General features: G+C 41.0%; 2 protein-coding genes and 1 pseudogene across 3 annotated transcripts; 2 read left to right on the plus strand and 1 right to left on the minus strand.

The window, feature by feature from the left end:
- Positions 1-1,399: 1,399 nt before the first annotated feature.
- On the plus strand, positions 1,400-5,267 carry LOC309809341 (gamma-crystallin A-like; annotated as a pseudogene). Its single transcript has 3 exons — positions 1,400-1,405; positions 3,040-3,308; positions 5,000-5,267. The product of its transcript is annotated as a gamma-crystallin A-like (transcript).
- Positions 5,268-9,559: 4,292 nt separating this feature from the next.
- On the minus strand, positions 9,560-11,291 carry LOC309809707 (elongation factor 1-alpha 1-like). The gene has a single exon (XM_082631086.1). It carries the CDS (start codon positions 11,228-11,230, stop codon positions 9,842-9,844), a length of 1,389 nt encoding a protein of 462 aa, XP_082487212.1. The 5' UTR covers positions 11,231-11,291; the 3' UTR covers positions 9,560-9,841.
- Positions 11,292-16,552: 5,261 nt separating this feature from the next.
- On the plus strand, positions 16,553-18,385 carry LOC309809601 (gamma-crystallin B-like; the record flags this gene model as incomplete). Its single annotated transcript, XM_082630838.1, has 2 exons — positions 16,553-16,672; positions 18,110-18,385. The coding sequence occupies 2 exons, from the start codon at positions 16,553-16,555 to the stop codon at positions 18,383-18,385; spliced, it is 396 nt and encodes a 131-aa protein (XP_082486964.1).
- Positions 18,386-23,437: the final 5,052 nt, after the last annotated feature.

The raw sequence follows: 23,437 nt of genomic DNA on the forward strand, positions 1-23,437 counted from the left end.
TCTATCAGAACTGGAAAGAGGGCAATATAAGTTTAATTCAAAGCAATATATAAGAAATTCAAAATAGTATGGTGCAGGCACAATACACAACTGCTAAGGGGCAAAGAAATGATTTGCTTTGGTCATGGTTAGTGAAAAGAAGTATTATTTTTATTATTTTTTTAATTTGGAAATAATTTTGAGCTTAGAGAAAAGTTGCAAAAATAGTACAAAGAACTCTCATATACATTTTACTCAGATTTGCTAATTGTTACCATAACATTTTGCTTCATTATCTTTACCATTTTTCTCTCTCTGTCTCTGTCCCACTCTTTTATTCTCTCCTTCTCTCTTTGTTTCTCTTTCTCTCAGTATATAGATATATAACTTTTTCTAAGCCATCTGAAGGTATATACACCATATCACTTTACCCCTATATACTTCAGAGTGTATTTCCTGAGAATAAAGTTACTCTCTTAAATAACCACAGGATGGTTATCAACTTCAGAATATTTAACATTGATAATTTACCATATATGTATCAATTTTGTCAATTGACCAATACTGTCTTTTTTTATATTTTTTTCCCCGTGTGGGATCATATATTGTATTTAATTGAGAAACATAACTCAATTTCCAAATGTCTGAGAAAAATTCCATGGAAATTCTTTTGCACCCACTTTTATTTTAATTCATCTTTGTCAGTAATTTGGTATCTGATATTTGACCTTAACACCCTATAGATTGAAACCTAATATCTGTGTCCATGTTAAATTGATGTGCTTGATACAAAAATTATCTTTTTATTCTACAGGTCACTTAGAAACTTGGAATTGCACCATGGGAGTTCGTAATAAAGTCTCTGGGAGAAGAAGAATCTCTGCATCATCTTAAAATTGCAACTCTTGCTGGCATATTTTTCTTTGCCATTAGCTTTTGATACAAAGTGCATTGAAGTGTTATTTCGGGTGTTGAGCTTTCTTAGAATCACATTGTTTGGCCATATTGTGGTTAAAAAAACAAGTATGTATCTTATGCTACTTCATTATGACTAGAAGATTGTTGGTTGGAGGATTTGGAGAATATATACTATTTCTGTGTCAGAGCAGACTGGCTTTGTAGGACATTTTACAAATGTTTAGCACTGAACATTTCAGAATGGTGGAGTAGAAGGCAGTTTTCCAAAGTTTCAATCCAAAGTAAAATTACCCTCTCATCGATTGTCCTTACTATGTTCTCACATGGAAATATTTAAACTCATTTCAATAAAGCCTTAAAAGAAAAACAGGTCCAGGCTTTCTTTCAGCAGAATATAAGGACTACTAGGAAATGAAAATGATCTGGTCTTTCAACACATTTCCAAAATTCTGATTAGGCACATAGTTGAGCTTATAAATACATGTAGTAACAATTTGACCAAATGAATGTAAGTATAAATTATACCACCTTAAGGTTTTGATGTGTCACCTTTCTGCAGAACAGTTTTCTTTAACATGTGCCAAAACTGGTGTGTGATTTGTTGACTTTTGCTGAAAATGGTGGTGTATTCCGGTGTGGTTTTGTAGCTGGGGAGACCAATGCAGCCTTTTCCACACTGGTTCAATACAGCTGTAACTGAAGTTTACCAGTACACCTGCCACATTAGGTATATCCTCTGGTCCCTGGGTATACTGTCTAACTTCATAGGACTCTGCCCAGTTTTCTTTTGTCTAGCTCTGCTACTTGCAGGGGAACACTTTTTCTTCATGGCTATTAATTTCTCTCCTCTTAGCATCTGCACATTTTCTTTACATGCTGCCTGAGGATTTTCACAAATGCATTGTGGACGTATTGCCAGCTGTAGGTGGATGTCCCTCCATGGGTCATGAACCATGAAGGTGTTTGATTTCATCTTTCTACATACACACGGGATGACAAAAGAGTTGGGGATTGGGGTCATCCTCTACCCCTGAATATCTGAAGAGCGCTTCTAAATCAATAGGTTGGCAGCGATGGGAAAAGCTTTCAAGCAGTCACCTGGGTCCTATGAAACAGTGTTGCCTCAGGGAGGGAAAACTCAGGAAAATCAAGATGCTAGTTTTTGTTTTTTTTAACATCTTTATTGAAGCATAATTGCTTTACAATGGTGTGTTAGTTTCTGCTGTATAACAAAGTGAATCAGCTATACATATACATATATCCCCATATCCCCTCCCTTTTGCATCTCCCTCCCACCCTCCCTATCCCACCCCTCTAGGTGGTCACAAAGCACGGAGCTGATCTCCCTGTGCTATGTGGCTGCTTCCCACTAGCTATCTGTTTTACATTTGGTAGTGTATATATGTCCATGCCACTCTCTCACTTTGTCCCAGTTTCCCTTCCCCCTCCCTGTGTCCTCGTCCATTCTCTATGTCTGTGTCTTTATTCCTGTCCTGCGCCTAGGTTCTTCAGAACCATTTTTTTCTTTTCTATTTTTTTTTTTTGGATTCCATATATATGTGTTAGCATATGGTATTTGTTTTTCTCTTTCTGACTTACTTCACTCTGTGTGACAGATTCTAGGTCCACATGATGCTAGTTTTGAAAACAAAAAGCATCCCTAGAAGCTGGGTTGATGGGAGAGGGGAATGGGAGGATTCGGTATATTTTCCTACTCCTGGAGCGTCTCAGAGAGATGCTTGGGAGACCTCTTTCTTTTTAGCCCAAGGAGAAGTGTTTAATCTCAAGACAAAATGTGGCTATTTACAAAATTTGCTGCTTTTCACCAGTAACTCGAAGTTATACATTTACAAATTGATTTTATTTTACTTTTTCATCTCATGAAAGTAATATATATTTATATAACAAAAAAAGCAATTGAAAACAACAAAAAGGAGAAATAAAAACATAAAATTAAGACCTATAATCTTGCCATTCATTGATAACCATGATTGACATTTGGGCTTATACATACACTGTTATAATCTTTTTTTCCTACATAAACATACGCCACAGCGTGCCTGCTGGGTGTCTATTGTGGGGTGGGGTGGGGGGTCTACCTCTCAGCTGACTCCCTGCAGTCACCTTGCTTTCCACCTGCAGATCACCATCTACGAGGACCGGGGCTTCCAGGGCCGCTGCTACGAGTGCAGCAGAGACTGTCCCAACCTGCAGCCCTACTTCAGCCGCTGCAACTCCATCTGGGTGGACAGCGGCTGCTGGATGCTCTACGAGCAGCCCAACTACCAGGGCCACCAGTACTTCCTGCGGCGCGGCGACTACCCCGACTACCAGCAGTGGATGGGCCTCAACAACTCCGTCTGCCCCTGCCACACAATTCCTTACGGGAGTCTTAGTTCAACACCACTCATGTGAAAGCATCACTGATCCATGGCCATAAATTCCTGTTTATAAAAGTCAGTTTGTTTCAACTCAGCACTAGTGTTCACAGTGAAATAGCAAAGCCCAACTCTCAAGCATTTAACAAAAACCTGATTGCCTTTACTCTGCTCTCATATGGAAACATTTAAACTCATTTCAATAAAGCATTAAAAATGGGCAGATTGTTTTTAGGCACAAGAAGTCACAACAATATAGCTTCTGAAGTTGAATTTGGAAGTATCTAGCTGATTCCTAATTTCTAAATAAAAACTATCTTGTTCAGTAAAGAAAAAAATCTATCTAGATCATTATTTCTTAATGAACACTGACAGACTATGGGAGAACAACATAAGTATAATGTATTCTGATTGTATTGGTGATTATTTTCAATACCTTCTTTATGACCTACGGATCTAGAAACTAGAACAATATGTTTTGCTTACAGGTGGCTCCTTGTATTCAGCAGTCATTATCAACTAGTTTTTTACAAGGGTCAGAAAAAGATCATTAATTAGGATTTCATGGGACATGGTCCTCACCAAAATGCTGCTTAATGTTTTTTAATCATGTGGAATTTGTATTTCTACTTTCTAATGACACCAAATTATGTGTCATGACAAGCAGATTCAAGAAGTGAAACCAAAATTTGGCTGCAGAAATTTGCAGATGCAAAAAGAGGTACAAATAAGATAGAAACTTCTTTGAGGCAAGAAACAACTTACAAGTGACTTGGCAAAATGTCGGACATGTGGACTCAGAGTAAATATGAATTGTTGTAAATGATTGAGTGCAAAAGTGACTTAAAAACAAGCTTGAGGGTCTTCCCTGGTGGCGCAGTGGTTGAGAATCTGCCTGCCAATGCAGGGGACACGGGTTCAAGCCCTGGTCCGGGAAGATCCCACATGCTGCAGAGCCATTAAACCCATGTGCCACAACTACTGAGCCTGCGCTCTAGAGCCCTTGAGCCACAACTACTGAGCCCATGTGCCACAACTATGGAAGCCTGCACACCTAGAGGTGGCCCTGCTCACCGCAACTAGAGAAAGCCCTCACACAGCAACGAAGACCTAACACAGCCAAAAATAAATAAATTAAATAAATAAATTCCAAAATAAAAATATTTAAAAACAAGCTTGAGGAGCTCAGCTCACTGCTCTGTGATGACCTAGAGGGGTGGGATGGCAGGGGGAGAGAGGCTCAAGAGGGAGGGGATATATGTACACATATAGTTGATTCACTTTTTTCTACAGCAGAAACTAACACAACGTTGTAAAGCAATTATACTCCAATTTAAAAAAAAATACCAAAAAAACAAAAACCAAGCTTGATAGGATTCAATGATACACAGTCATAATGGTAAAGGGAGTTAAAATCCTCTCTGCAGACTCAACTAAATACAGTTGTGACAGTTGGTTTTTTTTTTTTTTTACAAAGGAATCCCTTTTATTGACTTTATTTCAATTCTTGTTTCTTCCACAGGATAGACCACTGGTCAAGTCAGTTTTATTTTAATACTCTCCCTAATTTGTTAGACCAACCATGTAAGGAAAGGATACATATATGACAGGATGGTTTGAAAACCATGCTTCATGAAGCTGCAGGCTGATTGAGTCACTTTTACTGACATCAAGGATCCCCACAACTTATTTTTCATCTTTGCTTTATTGTCACAACAGACTAGCTCTCACAGGATAAAGCTGTATGAGAGACATGGCTACGGAGGCCTGGTGTCCGAGCTCACAGAGGACTGCTCCTGAATGCATGACCGCTTCCAGCTCAATGAGCTCCACTCACTCCACATGCTGCAGGGCTGGTGGGTCCTCTACGAGATGCCCAACTACCAGGGGTGGCAGTACTTGCTGAGGCCAGGGGACTACAGGAGCTACCACGACCGGGGAGGCCTGGATGCCAAAGTTGGCTCTCTGAGATGCGTCATCGATTTGTACTAGGCTGTGTTTTTCTTATTATAATCCGCATAGAGTTGCACTAAATATAAAGATTGTGTTCCTGGCACTAAGTGATTCTTGTTCATCTTAAATGATAACTGAATTTTAATAAATGGTGACCGTTGGCAACTTATCTGACCCTGAAGGTCAAGTGTTTTGAATGTGTACTTACTTCCTGCTGGTCAGGCAGCAGTAATTATGAAGTTCCCACTCATGTCACGGGAAGGAGGGAGAAACACTGTCTGCCTCTGTGACCCACGATCTGAGGGAGAGAGGAAAGAAACATAATGAAAAATTATGAAACCCATATACAGGAGAAAATATAGAACCAGTTGTGGCTGGGACACCAAAGACAAAGGATTGCTGGAGAGGTTAGGGCAGCTGAAGTTTCAGATAAGATTAGTCAGGAAAAGCTGAGTGAAAAGAGAAGTTTTAAGTGGAATTCCCAAAGTAGAGAAGGTCAAGTACGCATGATGAGGTCATCTGGGAGGAGAAGTGTTAAATTAAGAGTTAAAGGACCTGGGGCTCGTCGCAACCACAGAAAGCCCGAGCACAACAACAGAGACCCAACTCAGTCAAAAATTAATTAATTATTTTTAAAAAGAGTTAAAGGGCCTGAGTTGTTATCCTGCCTCTGCTACTTACTAATAAAATGCCCCTCAGTCTCAGGTAAACTAGGATGGTTGGTTACTCCACTTCCTAGCTTATCTCTTTGAGGAAGTCATTTCTTATTCTCTCTGTGCCTAAATTGCCTTATTGAAAACTACAGGTGATAATAAATTCCTGTCTCACTAATTTCCAGGATAACTATGATGAAAAGCTGGGGAAAGATTGTGAACACACTTTGTTATCTTTAAATATTTGTACAAATATAAATGTAAGAAATTAATGTATCTTCAGGGTTTCCTCAAATTCAACAGTACAGTATAGTCATCTTTATTTTGGACTCCAATATGAACATTTATCAAGATTCAATTACGGAAGACTCAACTCGGCAGAGTGAAGTAAGAATATTTATTATCCTGCATACCTCTGACATTTCTTTCCACTAGATTATAGCTGCTCTCCCAGAATGCTAATTCTTTTTACAAATTTACATAAGCAAAAACAGTGCTCTGTCCTCGTTAACTTCTTTATAGAAATTGAGAAGCTAATTTTAAAATTCATATGGAATTGCAAGGGACCCAGAATAGCCGAAACATTCTTGAAAAAAGAACAGAGTAGGAGTACTCACACTTCTTAATTCCAAAACTTACGACAAAGCAACAGTAATCAAGACAGCAGGGTACTGGCACAGGGTAGACATAGAGATGAATGGAATAGACTTGAGAGTCTAGAAATAAACCCATGTGTCTATGCTCAAATGGTTTTTGACAAGGGTGCTAAGACCATTCAATGGGGAAAGAATAGCTTTTCAACCAATGGTGCTGGGACTACTGGATATCCAAATGCAAAAGAATAAAGTTAGACCTCCATTTCATACCACACATAAAAATTAACTCAAAATAAATCAAAGAACTCAAACTATAAAACTCTTAGAAGAAAACAGAGACATACATCTTTGTGATCTTTTATTAGGCAATGATATCTTAAATATGACCAAAAGCACAAGCAACAATAAAAATAATAAATTGGACTTCATCAAAATTAAAACCTTTAATGAATCAAAGGATACTATCAAGAAAACGAAAAGACAGCCCACTGAATGGGAGAAAATATTTACAAACTTTTTATCTGGTAAGAGTCTAGTATCCAGAATATATAAAAACTCTTAAAACAACAACAGAAAGATAAACAACATAATTTAAAAATGGGCAAAGGATTTGAATATACATCTTTATGAAGAAGATATACAAATAGCCAAGAAGCTACTGAAGATGTTCAGCATTATTAGTCATTAGGGAAATTTAAATCAAACCACAGTGGGGTAGCACTTAATATCCACTAAGATGGTTATAATAATTTTAGGGAAAAAAAAACAGAAAATAACAAATGTTAGTAAGGATGTGGAGAGATTGGAACTCTCATAAATAGCTGGTGGGAATGGAAAATGTTGCAGCCACCGTGGAAAACGGTTTGGTATTTCCTCAAATAGTTAAATAGAGTTATATGACTCAGCAATTCCACTCTGATGTTTATACTCCAAAGAATAGAAAATGGGTGTTCAAACAAAAACGTATACATGGGGACTTCCCTGGTGGTGCAATGGTTAAGAATCTGCCTGCCAACGCAGGGGACATGGGTTCAAGCCCTGATTCAGGAAGATCCCACTTGCCGTGGAGCAACTAAGCCCGTGCGCCACCACTACTGACCCTGCACTCTAGAGCCCACGAGCCACAACTACTGAGCCCGTGTGCCACAACTACTGAAGCCCGCGTGCCTCGAGTTCATGCTCTGCAACAAGAGAAGCCACCACAACGAGAGGCATGTGCACTGCAACGAAGATTAGCCCCTGCTTGCCGCAACTAGAGAAAGCCCACACCCAGCAATGAAAACCCAAAACAGCCAATAAATAAATAAATAAATAAATTTACATTAAAAAAAAGAAGTATACATGAATGTTCATAGCAGCACTATTCACGGTAGCCAGAAGGTGAAAACAACCCAAATGTCTATCAGTGGATGATTGGACAAATGAAATGTGATATATCCAAACAATGGAATATTATTTGGCTATAAAAAGGAATGATGTACTGATACATGCTACAACATGGATGAACCTTGAAAACATTATGCTAAGTGAAAGAAGCCAGTCACATAAGACCACATATTATAGGATTCATTTATATGAAATAACCTGAATAGGCAAATCTAGAGACAGTAAGTGGATTCATGGGTTGCTTAGGTATGGAGGATGGGTGGATAAAGGAATGAAAAATAAAGGGTACAGGACTTCTCACTGTGGGATGAGCATGCTCTAAAATTGACTGTGGTGATGGTTGCACATAACTGTGAATATACTAAAACCATTGAATTATACACTTTAAATGGGTAAACTATATGGTATGTGAATTATATCTCAACAAAGCTGTTTAAAAATAATAATGCCTGGCACAGAACCTTAAGTAATAAATAATCTTTTAGAATGAGATTCCTTCTTGCTGAAGGAACATATGGTATAAATTATAAATATGAAGATACACATATTATTAAACTGCTGTGGCTCTTACCAATACCAAATATACAGAAAGATTTGTTGTTTTGCCGCTAGCTTAGTTAAACCATAGTGTGTTGTCCTTTGTTGGGTGACTAATGAAATATGAGCTCTGCTTTTTTTAAAAAAAAGGGAAAACCCAGGTGAGACGTCTCACTGAAAATAATTTTAACCTGAAGTTTTGTTTTGTTTTGCTTTAATCTAGTGAACTTAAGGGTTTAGAAAACAGCATTTTATCTAAGAAAGCTCGGTGTGCCACAAGTTTTCTTCTCTATAAAATAAGGGGTGTGGACAAGAGGAGCTCCATGTTTCCTTCCAGCTCTGATTCTTTAAGACTGTATTAGGTTTCAAGGTAGAGCATCTCAATAGTTACCAATGTAGGCCTTGAGGTCCATGGACATGGTTTCTGGCTTGACCACCTAATGGCTGTGTGACCTTGAGCAAGTTACTTATGCTCCCTAAGCCTCAGTTTTCCCACTTGCATGTTCTTATGAGGAATAAATGAGATGCCTCCGGTAAAGAAGCTCAGTAAGTAGTAGTCATCCCTCCATCAGTTTTACCTTGTTATGCTATATGCATGGACTTCATAAAAAAGGGAGGGGGGCAAAGTAAATTAGTTATTTTCTTAAAAAAAATTCTCAAATTCAAGGAAATGTGAACATCCTCAATGTCCTTTTAATAGTCACCCATTACTGCTGTCTTAGAAGGCTACACACAAATCAGTGACTCAGGGATTAAGGAACCCTTTGCAGTCAGTTAATGCTGAGATCCTAGAGCCAGGCTGAAGAAATCAGCCTTGCAGCAATCAGTCAATTGAAGAATCCACTAGAATTTACCAGAATTCCTGTTAAAGCCAAATATTTTCAAGGTTGGTAGGGAGAACAGGCTACTTTGGTGCTAGGCCTTTTACAAAGTAAAAAAAAAAAAAAAAAAAAAAAAAGAACAACATTGAACCTACTATGAGAAGTGTATAATTAGGGAAAATATAAGCTATGCACATCTGGAAACATAACCTCTAAAACAAGTCATTGTTATATGCACAAACAATTAGTTTAGGCCTTCAAGGCTGACAGACCTGAGTTCAGTTCCCAGTGCCTCTACTTACTAGCTCTGTGTACCTTTTTCTTTTTTTTTTTTTTTTCTCATTAAACTTTTTTAATGGGTTTCAAATTCTGTGACAGATTTTTGGTCAAGTTGTTTCCATTAAAAAGTACTGATTTTAAAAACTAATAACTTAAAACTGCCACACACAAAACAAACGGTCCACAACACATTCTCCTTTCCTTCTGAAGGTTTTACGATGCATTGTTATCATTAAGCAGTCTTTTGCTATTAAACTTAAATGGCCAATTGAGACAAACAGTTCTGAGACCGTTCTTCCACCACTGATTAAGACTGGGGTGGCCGGTATTGGGGATAATATTCATTTAGCCTTCTGAGCTTTCTGGGCAGACTTGGTGACCTTGCCAGCTCCAGCTGCCTTCTTGTCCACTGCTTTGATGACACCCACAGCAACCGTCTGTCTCATGTCACGAACAGCAAAGCGGCCCAGAGGAGGATAGTCAGAGAAGCTCTCAACGCACATGGGTTTGCCAGGAACCATATCGACGATGGAAGCATCAACAGATTTCAAGAATTTGGGGCCATCTTCCAGCTTTTTCCCGGAACGACGGTCAATCTTCTCCTTCAGCTCAGCAAACTTGCAGGCAATGTGAACTGTGTGACAATCCAGCACAGGTGCATAGCCAGCACTGATTTGGCCTGGATGGTTCAAGATAATGACCTGAGCTGTGAAGCCAGCTGCTTCCATCGGTGGGTCATTTTTGCTGTCACCAGCCACATTGCCACGACGAACATCTTTGACAGACACGTTCTTGACATTGAAGCCCACATTGTCTCCAGGAAGGGCTTCACTCAAAGCTTCATGGTGCATTTCAACAGACTTCACTTCAGTTGTCACATTGACTGGAGCAAAGGTGACCACCATGCCAGGTTTGAGAACACCAGTCTCCACTCGACCCACAGGGACAGTGCCAATACCACCAATTTTGTAGACGTCCTGGAGGGGCAAACGCAAGGGTTTGTCAGTTGGGCGAGTTGGTGGCAGGATGCAATCCAGAGCTTCAAGCAGTGTGGTTCCACTGGCATTGCCATCTTTACGGGTGACCTTCCATCCCTTGAACCACGGCATGTTAGCACTTGGCTCCAGCATGTTGTCACCATTCCAGCCAGAAATTGGCACAAATGCGACTGTGTCGGGGTTGTAGCCAATTTTCTTAATGTAGGTGCTGACTTCCTTTACAATTTCCTCGTATCTCTTCTGGCTGTAGGGTGGCTCGGTGGAATCCATTTTGTTAACTCCAACAATTAGTTGTTTCACACCCAGAGTGTAGGCCAGAAGGGCATGCTCACGGGTCTGCCCATTCTTGGAAATACCTGCTTCAAATTCACCAGCACCAGCAGCAACAATCAGGACAGCACAGTCAGCCTGGGATGTGCCTGTAATCATGTTTTTGATGAAGTCTCTGTGTCCTGGGGCATCAGTGATGGTCACATAGTACTTGCTGGTCTCGAATTTCCATAGGGAGATATCAATGGTGATACCACGCTCGCGTTCAGCGTTCAGGTTGTCCAAGACCCAGGCATACTTGAAGGAGCCCTTCCCCATCTCGGCAGCCTCCTTCTCGAACTTTTCAGTGGTTCTCTTGTTGATCCCACCACATTTGTAGATCAGATGGCCAGTAGTGGTGGACTTCCCCGAATCTACGTGTCCGATGACAACGATGTTGATGTGCGTCTTCTCCTTTCCCATTTTTGCTTAGGTTTAGCGGTGGTTTTCACGACACCTGTATCCTGGCGGCAAACCCGTTGCGAAAAAAGCTCTGTGTACGTTTTTGAATTTTTTTCTCATAGTGAGTGTGGTCGGGATGGGGGGGTGGAGCATGTGGATGGAGCTTGGACATGTGAGGGAGTGAGAAGGGAGGAGGGCGATCCATGGGGTGGTGGAGGGGGCCTCTATTTATGCTCTTGCCCTGGATCTCTCAAATATTGGGGGAAGTACTGATAATAATTGTGCTGTGTTAGCTACATGATGTACTCTATATAAGATTCCTGGTACAATGTCTAAAACACACTAAACACTCTTCATACAGTAGGCTGTCATTATTAACTATTATTATTTCCATCACCATGAGCGAAGTGAGTGCTGTAAAGTTTGCTGCAGGTTCAATCCTACCTACTTAAGTGAGAGGAGATGTGGCTTCCTTCAGCAGGGTCGTGTCAATGATGTGCTGATGAACTCAAGAGGTTTCATCTGGGAGACACATAAGTGGTTACCAGAGAAAGAGTCTGCAAACGCTTCAGGAAACCCCAGATGACAAACTAAAACATTGGTATGGGGGAAGGGAGGCAGGGAGGGTAATGAACTATTTCCACAGAGCCTTCTAACAGGCCTCAGGTAACTTTAATGGCTCTTTTTTTTTTTTAAGATTTATTTATTTATTTATTTATTTTTGGCTCTGTTGTGTCTTAATTGAGACACAAGAGAGCTCTTCATTGCAGCACGCAGGCTTCTCTCTAGTTATGGTTTTTTCTCTCTCTAGTTGTGGCACACAGGCTCCAGGGCACATGGGATCTGTAGTTGTGGCACATGAGCTCTCTAGCTGAGGCACACGAGCTCAGTAGCTGTGGCACGTGGGCTTTGTTGCCCCGCAGCAAGTGGGATCTTAGTTCCCTGACCAGGGATCAAACCCACGTCTCCTGCATTGTAAGGCAGATTCTTTACCACTGGACCACCGGGGAAGTCCCTTAATGGCTCTTAAATGAACTATTTTGTTTTTGGAAGAAACCAGGGTTATATTAGATCCATTCAAATATGTTGACATGCAAGTCTATGTATTTTGATATACGAGTTTGTTTAACCATGAGTTCCTAAAGAACTTTAAATGGCTTTTTAATTTTAATTTTTTAAAATTTAAATAAGACCTGTCTTTTTTAAAACAAGTTTTGCAGTTCTTTTTAAAGGGAAAAGAAAAAACATGTATATAACTTTAAACTTGGTATTCAAATATTTGTGCTAAAAGGCTCATTGGCTCAGTCCCTTAATCTCCCACATATTTTAGACTGGGGTGTTGGCTGATACTACAAACAGACAGAACAAAACATGTCTTGCAGCATCTGGGACCCAATGTCTTATTCCATTGACCCATCCATCTTCTAAAATGCAAGGAAGTGGCTGGGAATCTCATTATTTTTCTTTGTAAAAATGTTGCTCATCACCTTTTCTTTCATTTTTGTTCTCTTTCTCAGGCCATCTCTCCTGTCGCTCTCCTTTAGCAGTTAAAGGTAAGTTCTCAGACCTTCACAGGAGAGCTCTAGTGGTGCTCTAACACCTCCCCTCCCCTCAGGAAGGCCTCCCTGCTGCCAGCCTACACCAGCCGGCCCAATTTCTGGTCCATTTTTACTTCCCTTCAAGTTTTCCCAGGTCACCAAGGACCAGACAGGAGTGGAGGCTAACAGAACCAGGGGATGTGGTAGAGGACTGAGTGGGAGAGAATGATGGCTGTGTCTCTGAACATCCACATAGGTGACCTCATGTGGGCAAGTTATTGCTTTCCAAAATAAAATCAGAATCATTTGCAATAAAATGGGCATCACTTGCTTAACTGTTTTTCTTGTTTCCAGGACTCTATCCATATAATTAATTAGTAAATAATCATGGGGGATAGAGAAGTGTGACATGGCCCTTACCCTTAAGCTTCTTACCTTGTTGAAGACACTAAACTAGGCTGGGAAAACTGGACAGCTACATATAAAAGAATGAAGTTAGAACACTCCCTAACACCATACACAAAAAATAAACTCAAAATGGATTAAAGACCTAAATGTAAGGCCAGACGCTATAAAACTCTTAAGAGGAAAACATAGGCAGAACACTCTATGACATAAATCACTGCAAGATCCTTTTTGACCCACCTCCTAAAGAAATGAAAATAAAAACAAAAATAAACAAATGGGACCTAATGAAACTTAAAAGCTTTTGCACAACAAAGGAAACCACAAACAAAGGAAACCACAAACCACAACAAAGGAAACCACAAAGGAAAAGACAACCCTCAGAATGGGAGAAAATATTTGCAAATGAAGCAACTGACAAAGGATTAATCTCCAAAATATACAAGCAGCTCATGCAGCTCAATATCAAAAAAACAAACAACCCAATCCAAAAATGGGCAGAAGACCTAAATAGACATTTCTCTGAAGAAGATATACAGATTGCCAACAAACACATTAAAGAATGCTCAACAGCACTAATCATTATAGAGAAATGCAAATCAAATCTACAATGAGGTATCACCTCACACCGGTCAGAATGGCCATCATCAAAAAATCTACAAACAGTAAATGCTGGAGAGGGTGTAGAGAAAAGGGAACCCTCTTGCACTGTTGGTGGGAATGTAAATTGATACAGCCACTCTGGTGAACAGTATGGAGGTTCCTTAAAAAACTAAACATAGAACTACCATACAACCCAGCAATCCCACTACTGGGCAAATACCCTAAGAAAACCATAATTCCAAAAGAGTCATGTACCACAGTGTTCATTGCAGGTCTATTTACCATAGCAAGGACATGGCACAACCTAAGTGTCCATCGACAGATGAATGGATATAGAAGTGGCACATGTATACGATGGAATATTACTCAGCCATAAAAAGAAATGAAATTGAGTTACTTGTAGTGAGGTGGATGGACCTAGAGTCTGTCATAAAGAGTGAAGTAAGTCAGAAGGAGAAAAACAAATACGTATGCTAACACATATATATGGAATCTGAAAAAAAAAACCAAAAAGGTTCTGAAGAACATAGGAGCAGGACAGGAATAAAGACGCAGACATAGAGAATGACTTGAGGACACCGGGAGGGGGAAGGGTAAACTGGGACGAAGTGAGAGAGTGGCATGGACATATATACACTACCAAATGTAAAATAGCTAGCTAGTGGGAAGCAGCCGCATAGCACAGGGAGATCAGCTTGGTGCTTTGTGTCCACCTAGAGGGTGGCAACTATTTACATATCATTTACACTGTATTCAAAACTACTTACACAGCATTTACATTGTAGTAGGTATTATAAGGAATCTAGAGATGATTTAAAGTATATGGGAAGATTGTGTAGGTTATATGCAAATACTACTCCATTTTGTATAAGGGACTTGAGCATCTGCAGATTTTGGTATCCACAGGAGTTCTGGAAGCAATCTCACGGATACTGAGGGATGGCCTGCTTTATTTCTAGTATTTTATTTGATCCCTAAAATGTCTTAATATAACTGTTTGCCTCAGGCCTCTGTTAGTGCTGCCACCAGTTTTGCAAGAGGTCAGGATGAATTCTAAAATGTCACATGACATAGGCTATGAAATAGACTGGGGCCAGCCTGTAGCCACTTATACTCTTTATCGTCCCATGGAGGGTCATGTCAGGGCCTGGGTATCTGCTGGATACTGTGTTGGTTCTATTCCAATAGGGGGACTCCTACTCACTGTGGGTCCCCTTTTTATAGGAAGAGCCTTAGGTAGTAAGCCTATTACATGTTAACATAAATAACATATTTTATGAATAATAACCATATTTTCCAAAGCAAAAACAATGAAAAGACTGGAATTGCTTTACATTTTACCAAATCTCTTTAATGTCATATAGCCTCTGGAAAAACTCCACTGTACACCTGTAAAGGAATAAGAGTGAAAAGGGCAAATAACATCTTGGTGTTGTTATGAAAACTGTTCTGACCATATGCACCCCTTGAAAGTGCCTAGGGAACCTTACAGGTCCCCATATCACACTGTGAAATCCATACTATCAAGATACTCTGTTGTCTGGCCTGGTATCAAGATGCTCTGTTGTCTGGCGCTGTCTAGCATCTCAAAAGTCTGAGGAAGGGGCTTCCCTGGTGGCGCAGTGGTTGAGAGTCCGCCTGCCGATGCAGGGGACACGGGTTCGTGCCCCGGTCCAGGAAAATCCCACATGCCGCGGAGCGGCTGGGCCCGTGAGCCATGGCCGCTGAGCCTGCACGTCCGGAGCCTGTGCTCCGCAACGGGAGAGGCCACAACAGTGAGAGGCCTGCGTACCGGAAAAAAAAAAAAAAAAAAAAAAAAGTTGTACCTTGAGGGTTTCTACATTACTGCTTACACTAACTCAAATCACCCTTACCAAGTGAGCAAGAGTTTATCATGGTGAAGAGAAAAGATAGATTTTAGGACATTTAAAGGAGGCCAGGGGCCCCAAAGAGCGAGCAAGTCTCTGGGCAGCCACCAGCAGAAGGAAGGATGTAGGCTCCAAGGGAGACGTGAGAAAGGAAGGCCACAACAATCAGCTTTCAATCACAGAATCTTGAATTTGAATTACACTTTATGCTTTTCAAAGCATTTCACAGATTACTTGATTCCCTCTTCCTTAAGATTTCTTATTATTTAAATTCTGGTTTTCAAGAAGTATTTTTGTTTTGTTTTGTTTTGTTTTTAAACACCAGTCTCTGAACAGAACATATGGTTTAGTTTAATTACCTTTAAGGAGTCAATTCAGCAGACTAGGCTATAAAATAAAAGCATGGGGATAGAATTTCGCTCATCCTTCTACACGTTAAAGGCTTTTCATTTTGGTGGCAACAACAGCTTTTGTGAATTAGAACCACCCGAACCTACCAGAAAGAGTAAGAGTAAACATTCAGCTAACCACAGTGACCAGGGGGAGGGAGGGCGGAGAGCTTGCAAATCCCCTTACTCACCGAAATGGGCTCCTTTTGTGTGATTTCCTGCGGATGCAGCAGTCAGGGCTGCTATTTATACAGCGGCCCTCCCCCTAGGCGCACACAGCATCCAGCGAACACCTCCTGCTTCCTCTCTCCAGAATGGGAAAGGTAAGTGCTGGGTACCTGATGCTCAACCTTCGCCGCGTCACGGATTCTTCAGCGGGGGTGCAAATCGCTTCATGCTTCCACATCTTCCATTTTGCAGATCACCTTCTACGAGGACCGGGGCTTCCAGGGCCGCTGCTACGAGTGCAGCAGCGACTGCCCCAACCTGCAGCCCTACTTCAGCCGCTGCAACTCCATCCGGGTGGACAGCGGCTGCTGGATGCTCTACGAGCGCCCCAACTACCAGGGCCACCAGTACTTCCTGCGGCGCGGCGACTACCCCGACTACCAGCAGTGGATGGGCCTCAACGACTCCATCCGCTCCTGCCGCCTCGTCCCTACAGTGAGTGTGGCTCTGTCTTTGCCTTCCTCTCTTTGCAAATCAAAGCCATTAAAAACTGTCATCCTTCAACCAAATGGTTCCAACTGGATAGCAGACAGGGGGAGTGAGCCAGTGCAGGCAGTCCATTCTAGAGGGCGTCCCAGATAGCAAGCCATTCTTCATGGACTCTGGTGGTTTTTTTAAAATCACATGTTCCCAGTTTTTCATGTTTTAAACGGAATCAAAAATGAAAAGACTCATTAACAAAAAGCAGAACATAGAAGAGACTGAAGTTATCATCTGTTCGAGATATAATTTCTTTTTTGTGTGTTGAAGTATAGTTGATTTACAATGTTCTGTTAATGTCTGCTGTACAGCAAAGTGATTCAGTTTTACATACATACATTCTTTTTTTTATATTCTTTTCCATTATGGTTTTTCACCAGATACTGAATATGGTTCTCTGGGCTATACAGTAGGACCTTGTTGTTTATCCATTCTATATAGAATAGTTTGCCTCTGCTAACCCCAAACTCCCACTGCAAGATATAATTTCTTAAAGTGGTCATTCCAAGCCATATCAACTCAGAATTCCAATACATCACAACTTATAAATACAATCTGGCTCTGTTTAATTGATAAAAATACTTTTGCTTGCTTTGGCTTACTTTTCTATTTGATGATCCTCCCAGAGAAGACAGGCACCCTAGCTTCTATTCTGATTTTGTTGGCAGTGCCTATTAGCTCACCTAGAGGTAGAAATTAGAAAAGGCCACATCCAAAACTAAAGTTTGAGATTCAGCCTTTCCTAGAGAGTGAAGGCAGAGTTCTTAGAAGAATGTGTAGACGTGCGGGAGCATGAGATATGGTGTCATCCAAACAGAGCTGCAGGAAGACCATTCCTGCTGCTGAGGGAATGAGGAAGTGAAGGGTAGGAGGCCAGAAGGGAAGCTTAAGAGTCACATAGGTGGAAATTTGAACTGAAAATGAAGTTATGAAAACAGAGGTAGGGTAGATGTGTCATCTTATTTTTTTGCAAGAGCTTAATAATCCATAGTATGCATGAAAACCAAAACATTAGCCTTACAGAAAATAGCTAAATGTTGATTCCTTTATAACAAGGGTAATACATCAAATGAGGCTTCACTTTCCAATGATGCTCACTTTTCTCCTTTGAGAGGGATGTTCTCTAATAAGAAGCACTAAAATGATCAATTTTATTTTAGACAAACCTAAATTCCGAAGGACAGAGACTGGTGCATAGCAGTTGAAGAGCTGCTAAGTTCTGTTCCTAGCTTAGCCCATCCACCATGAGATTAACGGGTGGGCGATGGGGTCCAGGAAGGCTCCTTAACTCTGCGACATGGTTGTGGTGAAAGCAGACTTGGACTAAGGGAACTTTAATTTCTCTCTATTTGTGTTCACTTACTTTTTCTTTTCTGTCTGCCACCCTAGCACTCCGGCACTTACAGAATGAGAATCTATGAGAGAGATGACTTCAGAGGACAAATGTCAGAGGTCACAGACGATTGTCTCTCTCTTCAGGACCGCTTCCACCTCAATGAGATCCACTCCCTCAATGTGCTGGAGGGCTCCTGGGTCCTTTACGAGCTGCCCAACTACAGGGGAAGGCAGTACCTCCTGAGGCCAGGGGAGTACAGGAGATATCTTGACTGGGGAGCGCTGAATGCCAAAGCTGGTTCTCTAAGACGGGTGACAGATTTTTACTAAAGTATTTTCATTCTCCACTTTTCTCCTTTAGAATCTAATAAAAGATTTAGCTTGTGTTTCTGGCACTAATAGAGTCCTGCCTTTTTTTTAATCTATTAGGATTTCAAAAACAATAATGGCACTTGGCCAGACATGATAACATATGTTTCCAAGATGGGGAACAACCTCTTACAAGGGGAAGTAAGTAGAAGATATTACTGCCCGCATTCTTTTAAAGGCTAGGCCGTGTAGTCTCAAAGCTCAGTTCAACTGGGCTCAACCCATTTCTGGTTAATCTTACAAGTTACAATAATAAACAAGTTACATAAATAAACAGTTACAATAATAAACAAATACTTATTGAAACACCTCAAGTTATCCCTCCAGGTTATCCCCACCATCTTCCCTATATAGTCCAAGTCTTAATTGATAAGGAAAGCCATTCTCATCTAGACTCTTACTTTAGCTCCATAAACAAACAAATAAATAAACTGGTCCTCTTACCTACTGCACTCTTTATCCTTCTAACAGCCTCCATCCCTTTTCTTCCATTTCCAATACCTCATACCTCCATGAGATTTCCCAATAGAATTCACTGTCTCTTTGCTATATGTGCTTTGTACAAAATTTTCAGGATTTTTACAAAAAACCATATGCACATAGGAAAACTCTCCCTCCTATCATTTTTTTTTTCCTGGCCACGCTGCATGTGGGCCTTAGTTCCCCTACCAGGGATCAAAACCACACCTCCTGCAGTGGAAGCATGGAGTCTTAACTCCTAGAGTATCAGGGAAGTCCCTGCCTCCTATCATTTTAATGGGAGTAAAGTACTGTGACCATATATGAAAAATAAGGGACTTCCCTGGTGGTGCAGTGGTTCAGAATCCTCCTGCCAATGCAGGGGATACGGGTTCAATTCCTGGGCTGAGAAGATCACACGTGCCATGGAGCAACTAAGCCCGTGCACCACTACAACTACTGAGCCTGAGCTCTAGAGCCCGCATGCCACAAGTACTGAAGCTTGCACGCTCTAGGGCCCGCATCATGCAACTACTGAGCCTGCGTGCTGCAACTAATGAAGCCCATGCACCTAGAGCACGTGCTCTGCAACAAGAGAAGCCACCGCAATGAGAAGTAGCCCCTGGGCACCGCAATGAGAGTTAGCCCCTGCTGGCTACAACTAGGGAAAGCCCACGTGCAGCAATGAAGACCCAATGCAGCCAAAATAATAATAATAATAATAAAGAAAAATAATACTAAATCAAAAATAGGGCACTAAAATTTTCTGGAGAAGTTTGCTTGTTTGATTGAGTTGTTTTGTTTTTTTTAAAAAACATAGATTAAAGTCACTAATAAAAAATTACAACATAATAAATTAAAGAAATTAAAAATAGGTGAATGAAAATATTGGGTCAGAAGAAAAACAAGAGAGAGAGTGAGAGAGGTAGAGCCAGAAGTGAAGTTTGAGCCCAAACTGGGTGCTATAAAGGCACTTTGGTGGCTGAAGTTAGAACCTGATTTGGATCCAGCAGCCAAGACATAGAAGGAAACATGATCAGTTCCATGACTGACAGAGTCCATAAGACAAATTAATTAATTATTCAAGACTAGCCTAACCATTCCCAGTACTGAAACCTAAAAGAAAATTTTCTTGTGGGTCCTTGTAAAGAAGATACTGAGTAAACAACATCCTCAATAACATCCTGTGATAATTAAATACGGTTCTTAGGACTGTTTCTTATAAAGTTCCCCAATGAAGCTGACAGCTTCAGGTCAAAATTCGTCTGAAGTACCCCATCCTTTGCGATTCTAATAAATGGCTCAAAGCTCATCTCACAGCATGTGGGAGACTTATGTACCCACTTCTTTCAACACACATATACGCAATGTTTCTTGGAATTCTGGAGAGAAGACAAGTTGTTTACGCTTTTCCCTGTTACTCTCCACTCTGAACTCTGAAGTCCAGATTTTAAAGCTTTTTCTTCCCTTTTTTTCCTCTTTTCTCCCTTTGAATCCACAGTGTCTTCTGGACTAACCTTACAAAAGTTCCACCAAGCACAGAAACTGAAGTACCAGCTATTCCATAAAAGTGTCAAGACCCCACTCTATTGAGCTACACTCTCAAACTGTTCTCCTCACAATGGGTTCCCTCTCCAGTTTTCTTTCCCCATTTTCAAGGGGTAGGTCCTGATGTAAGCAGGTGTCTTATTCCATTCCCTCTGGACTTTTGGAGTTCAAATTTTCTTCTTTGTGGGTTTGTTAAAGCAAAACTGACAATCACAACCACTTGTTGCTTAAATAAGAAGGCGTATTGTTTTTGTTTCTTTTTTAAAAATATTTATTTTATTTTTGTTTATTTATTTTGGGCTGTGCAGTATGTGGGATGTTCGTTGCAGCATGCAGACTTCTTTGCTGCAGCATGCGAACTCTTGGTTGCAACATGCATGTGGGATCTAGTTCCCTGACCACGGATCAAGCTCTGGCCCCTGGCATTGGAAGCGTGGGTTCTTAGCCATTGGACCACTGGGGAAGTCCTGAGCCGTATTGTTCTTGTTGATGAAAAATTAATCAGTCAGTTTAAGAAAGAATTGGAAATTTTTATTCGAGCCAAATTTGAGGATTATAACCTGGGAAGAGCACCTCAGGAAGCTCTGAGAACTGGTCTGCCTGTTAGAAGTCAAGACACAGTGTATATATAAGTTTTCTGAGACACAGGGCTGTACATTAGATGACATATTATTGACAGTTTACATAATCCAGATTTAAGCGCCATCATGGTGAGTCACATGGCCCTTTACAAGCTCTATAAGGAATGTTGGACTTCTCTGGTGGCACAGTGGTTAAGAATCCACCTGCCAATGCAGGGGACACAGGTTCGAGCCCTGGTCCGGGAAGATCCCACAAGGCGCAGAGTAAATAAGCCTGTGTGCCACAACTACTGAGTGTATGCTCTAGAGCCCTCGAGCCACAACTACTGAAGCCCACAAGCCACAACTACTGAAACCTGAGAGCCTAGAGCCCGTGCTCCACAACAAGAGAGGCCACAGCAATGAGAAACCCACACACCATAACGAAGAGTAGCCCCCCGCTCACCACAACTAGAGAAAGCCTGTGCACAGCAAGGAAGACCCAACACAGCCAAAAATAAATAAATAAATATTTATTTATTTATTTAAAAAAGAAAACCAAAAAGAAGGAATGTTATATTTTAAGGAGTTGCCTTTTTGGTGCTAGGAGAATGTTGCTGTTTATGGTTGAGCAGGTATTCTTGATGATGGGGGAGGTTTGGTTGATGTATAATGAAGATACACAATGCGGAGGGTGGGGTGAGGGGAGGCCAAAGGGCAGAAAAGAATTTTTATGTTGAAATTTTTCTCGCCTTACCATAAAATATGAATTTTATTTCACATTTTTAACATGAAAAGTCATTTGTTCCAAGAGGAATGCCATAGGAGTTAAGCAGAGGTGGGTCAATGATTGCTTCCTGTCTTCATGACAGTTACTGAATGGCCATCAAAGACAAGCCGAGAAAGAGAACCAGAGGCTGGTGCTATGATGGTGATCTCCGGGTCCTTACCCAGTCTCCTTGTTTGGGAGAGTTTGGTCTACATGGCCGCCAACCAAATGACCTCTCCTCATTTAACCAAGCATGTATATGATACAAATGCTACGTTAATTATCAATACTAGGAAGCAAGCATGTGGTAGTAAGGTCGACAGTTGACTGGACCTCAGACACTAGCAAAACTCTGGAATTGGACACTGCTGTTGTAACAGTAATTTGGCATCTCAGGAGACATAAAATTAGAATTACGAAGGAGCAAAGGGCTTAGGGGACAGCACAGTTCTGTTTTCTCTCTTTTGCTTACTCATCTCGCCTATTATAAATGTCCATTAAATAGATCAAATGCAGGGTGCTTGTGTCATCCTACACATTGAAAGTTGCAAATGCTGAACTTTGATGTGAGTGTGTAGGCCTGTTGTGCTGAGCCTTTGAAAGAGGTCCCGTGGACTATTACAATGATGAATTTCAGACGAGGGAATAATGTTCATATCCCCCAGATATTTATTGAGTAAACGTCACGGGCCAGTTCATTTTTCCAGTTAGTGAGAATACAAAAGTAAAGATGGATGGCAGGGCGGAGGGGCGGGGAGATAAATTAGGACTTTGGGATGAACATATACACATTACTATACATAAAATAGTAAACAACAAAGACCTCATATATAGCGCAGGGGACTATACTCAATAACCCATAAGGGAAAGGCATCTGAAAAAGAATAGATATAAATATATGTAAATCTGAATCGCTACACCTGAAACTAACAAAACACTGTAAAGCAGCTACACACACACACACACACACTCACACACACACAAGGAAAAGAAAAGAAGAAGGAATAAATCAGAGTAGTGTTTTTCAAAGTTTGGTCCAAGAACAACCTGCTGCTGCCAGTTAAAAATACAGATTCCTGGGCTTCCCTGGTGGCGCAGTGGTTGGGAGTCCACCTGCCGATGTGGGGGACATGGGTTCGTGCCGCGGAGTGGCTGGGCCCGTGGACCATGGCCGCAGAGCCTGCGCGTCCGGAGCCTGTCCTCCGCAACGGGAGAGACCACAGCGCTGAGAGGCCCACGTACCACAAAAAAAAAAAAAAAAAAAGGAAAAAAAATACAGATTCCTAGAGTCTTTTCCAGATCTAATGATGCAGCGTCTCAGAAGAGGGTAGAGCCTGGCAATTAGCATTTTTAATAAGCACAGGTGATTCTTAATGCACCCTGGAGTTTGAAAAACACTAGATGATTTCTAAAGTTCCTTCCAAATCTACATTTTTACCACACAATGGCTTTGTGGTGGAGACATTTTTCAGGCATCTTTGAGAGGACTGAACATTTTTGAGAGACAAATGGGCTGAAGTCATCCTTAATAATGTCTCACTATTCCTAGTATCAAACGTTTATTCAGTGCTCATTTGTGCCAAGTATGTGCCAAATATGTGCCAAACACATTAAACACATAATCCCATTTATTCAGGTCAATGTCCTTTAGCCAAAAGCCACCAGACACACCTGTTG

This window comes from Mesoplodon mirus (assembly GCF_964341445.2).
Source record: "Mesoplodon mirus genome assembly, chromosome: 8".
Classification (NCBI taxonomy): Eukaryota; Metazoa; Chordata; class Mammalia; order Artiodactyla; family Ziphiidae; genus Mesoplodon; species Mesoplodon mirus.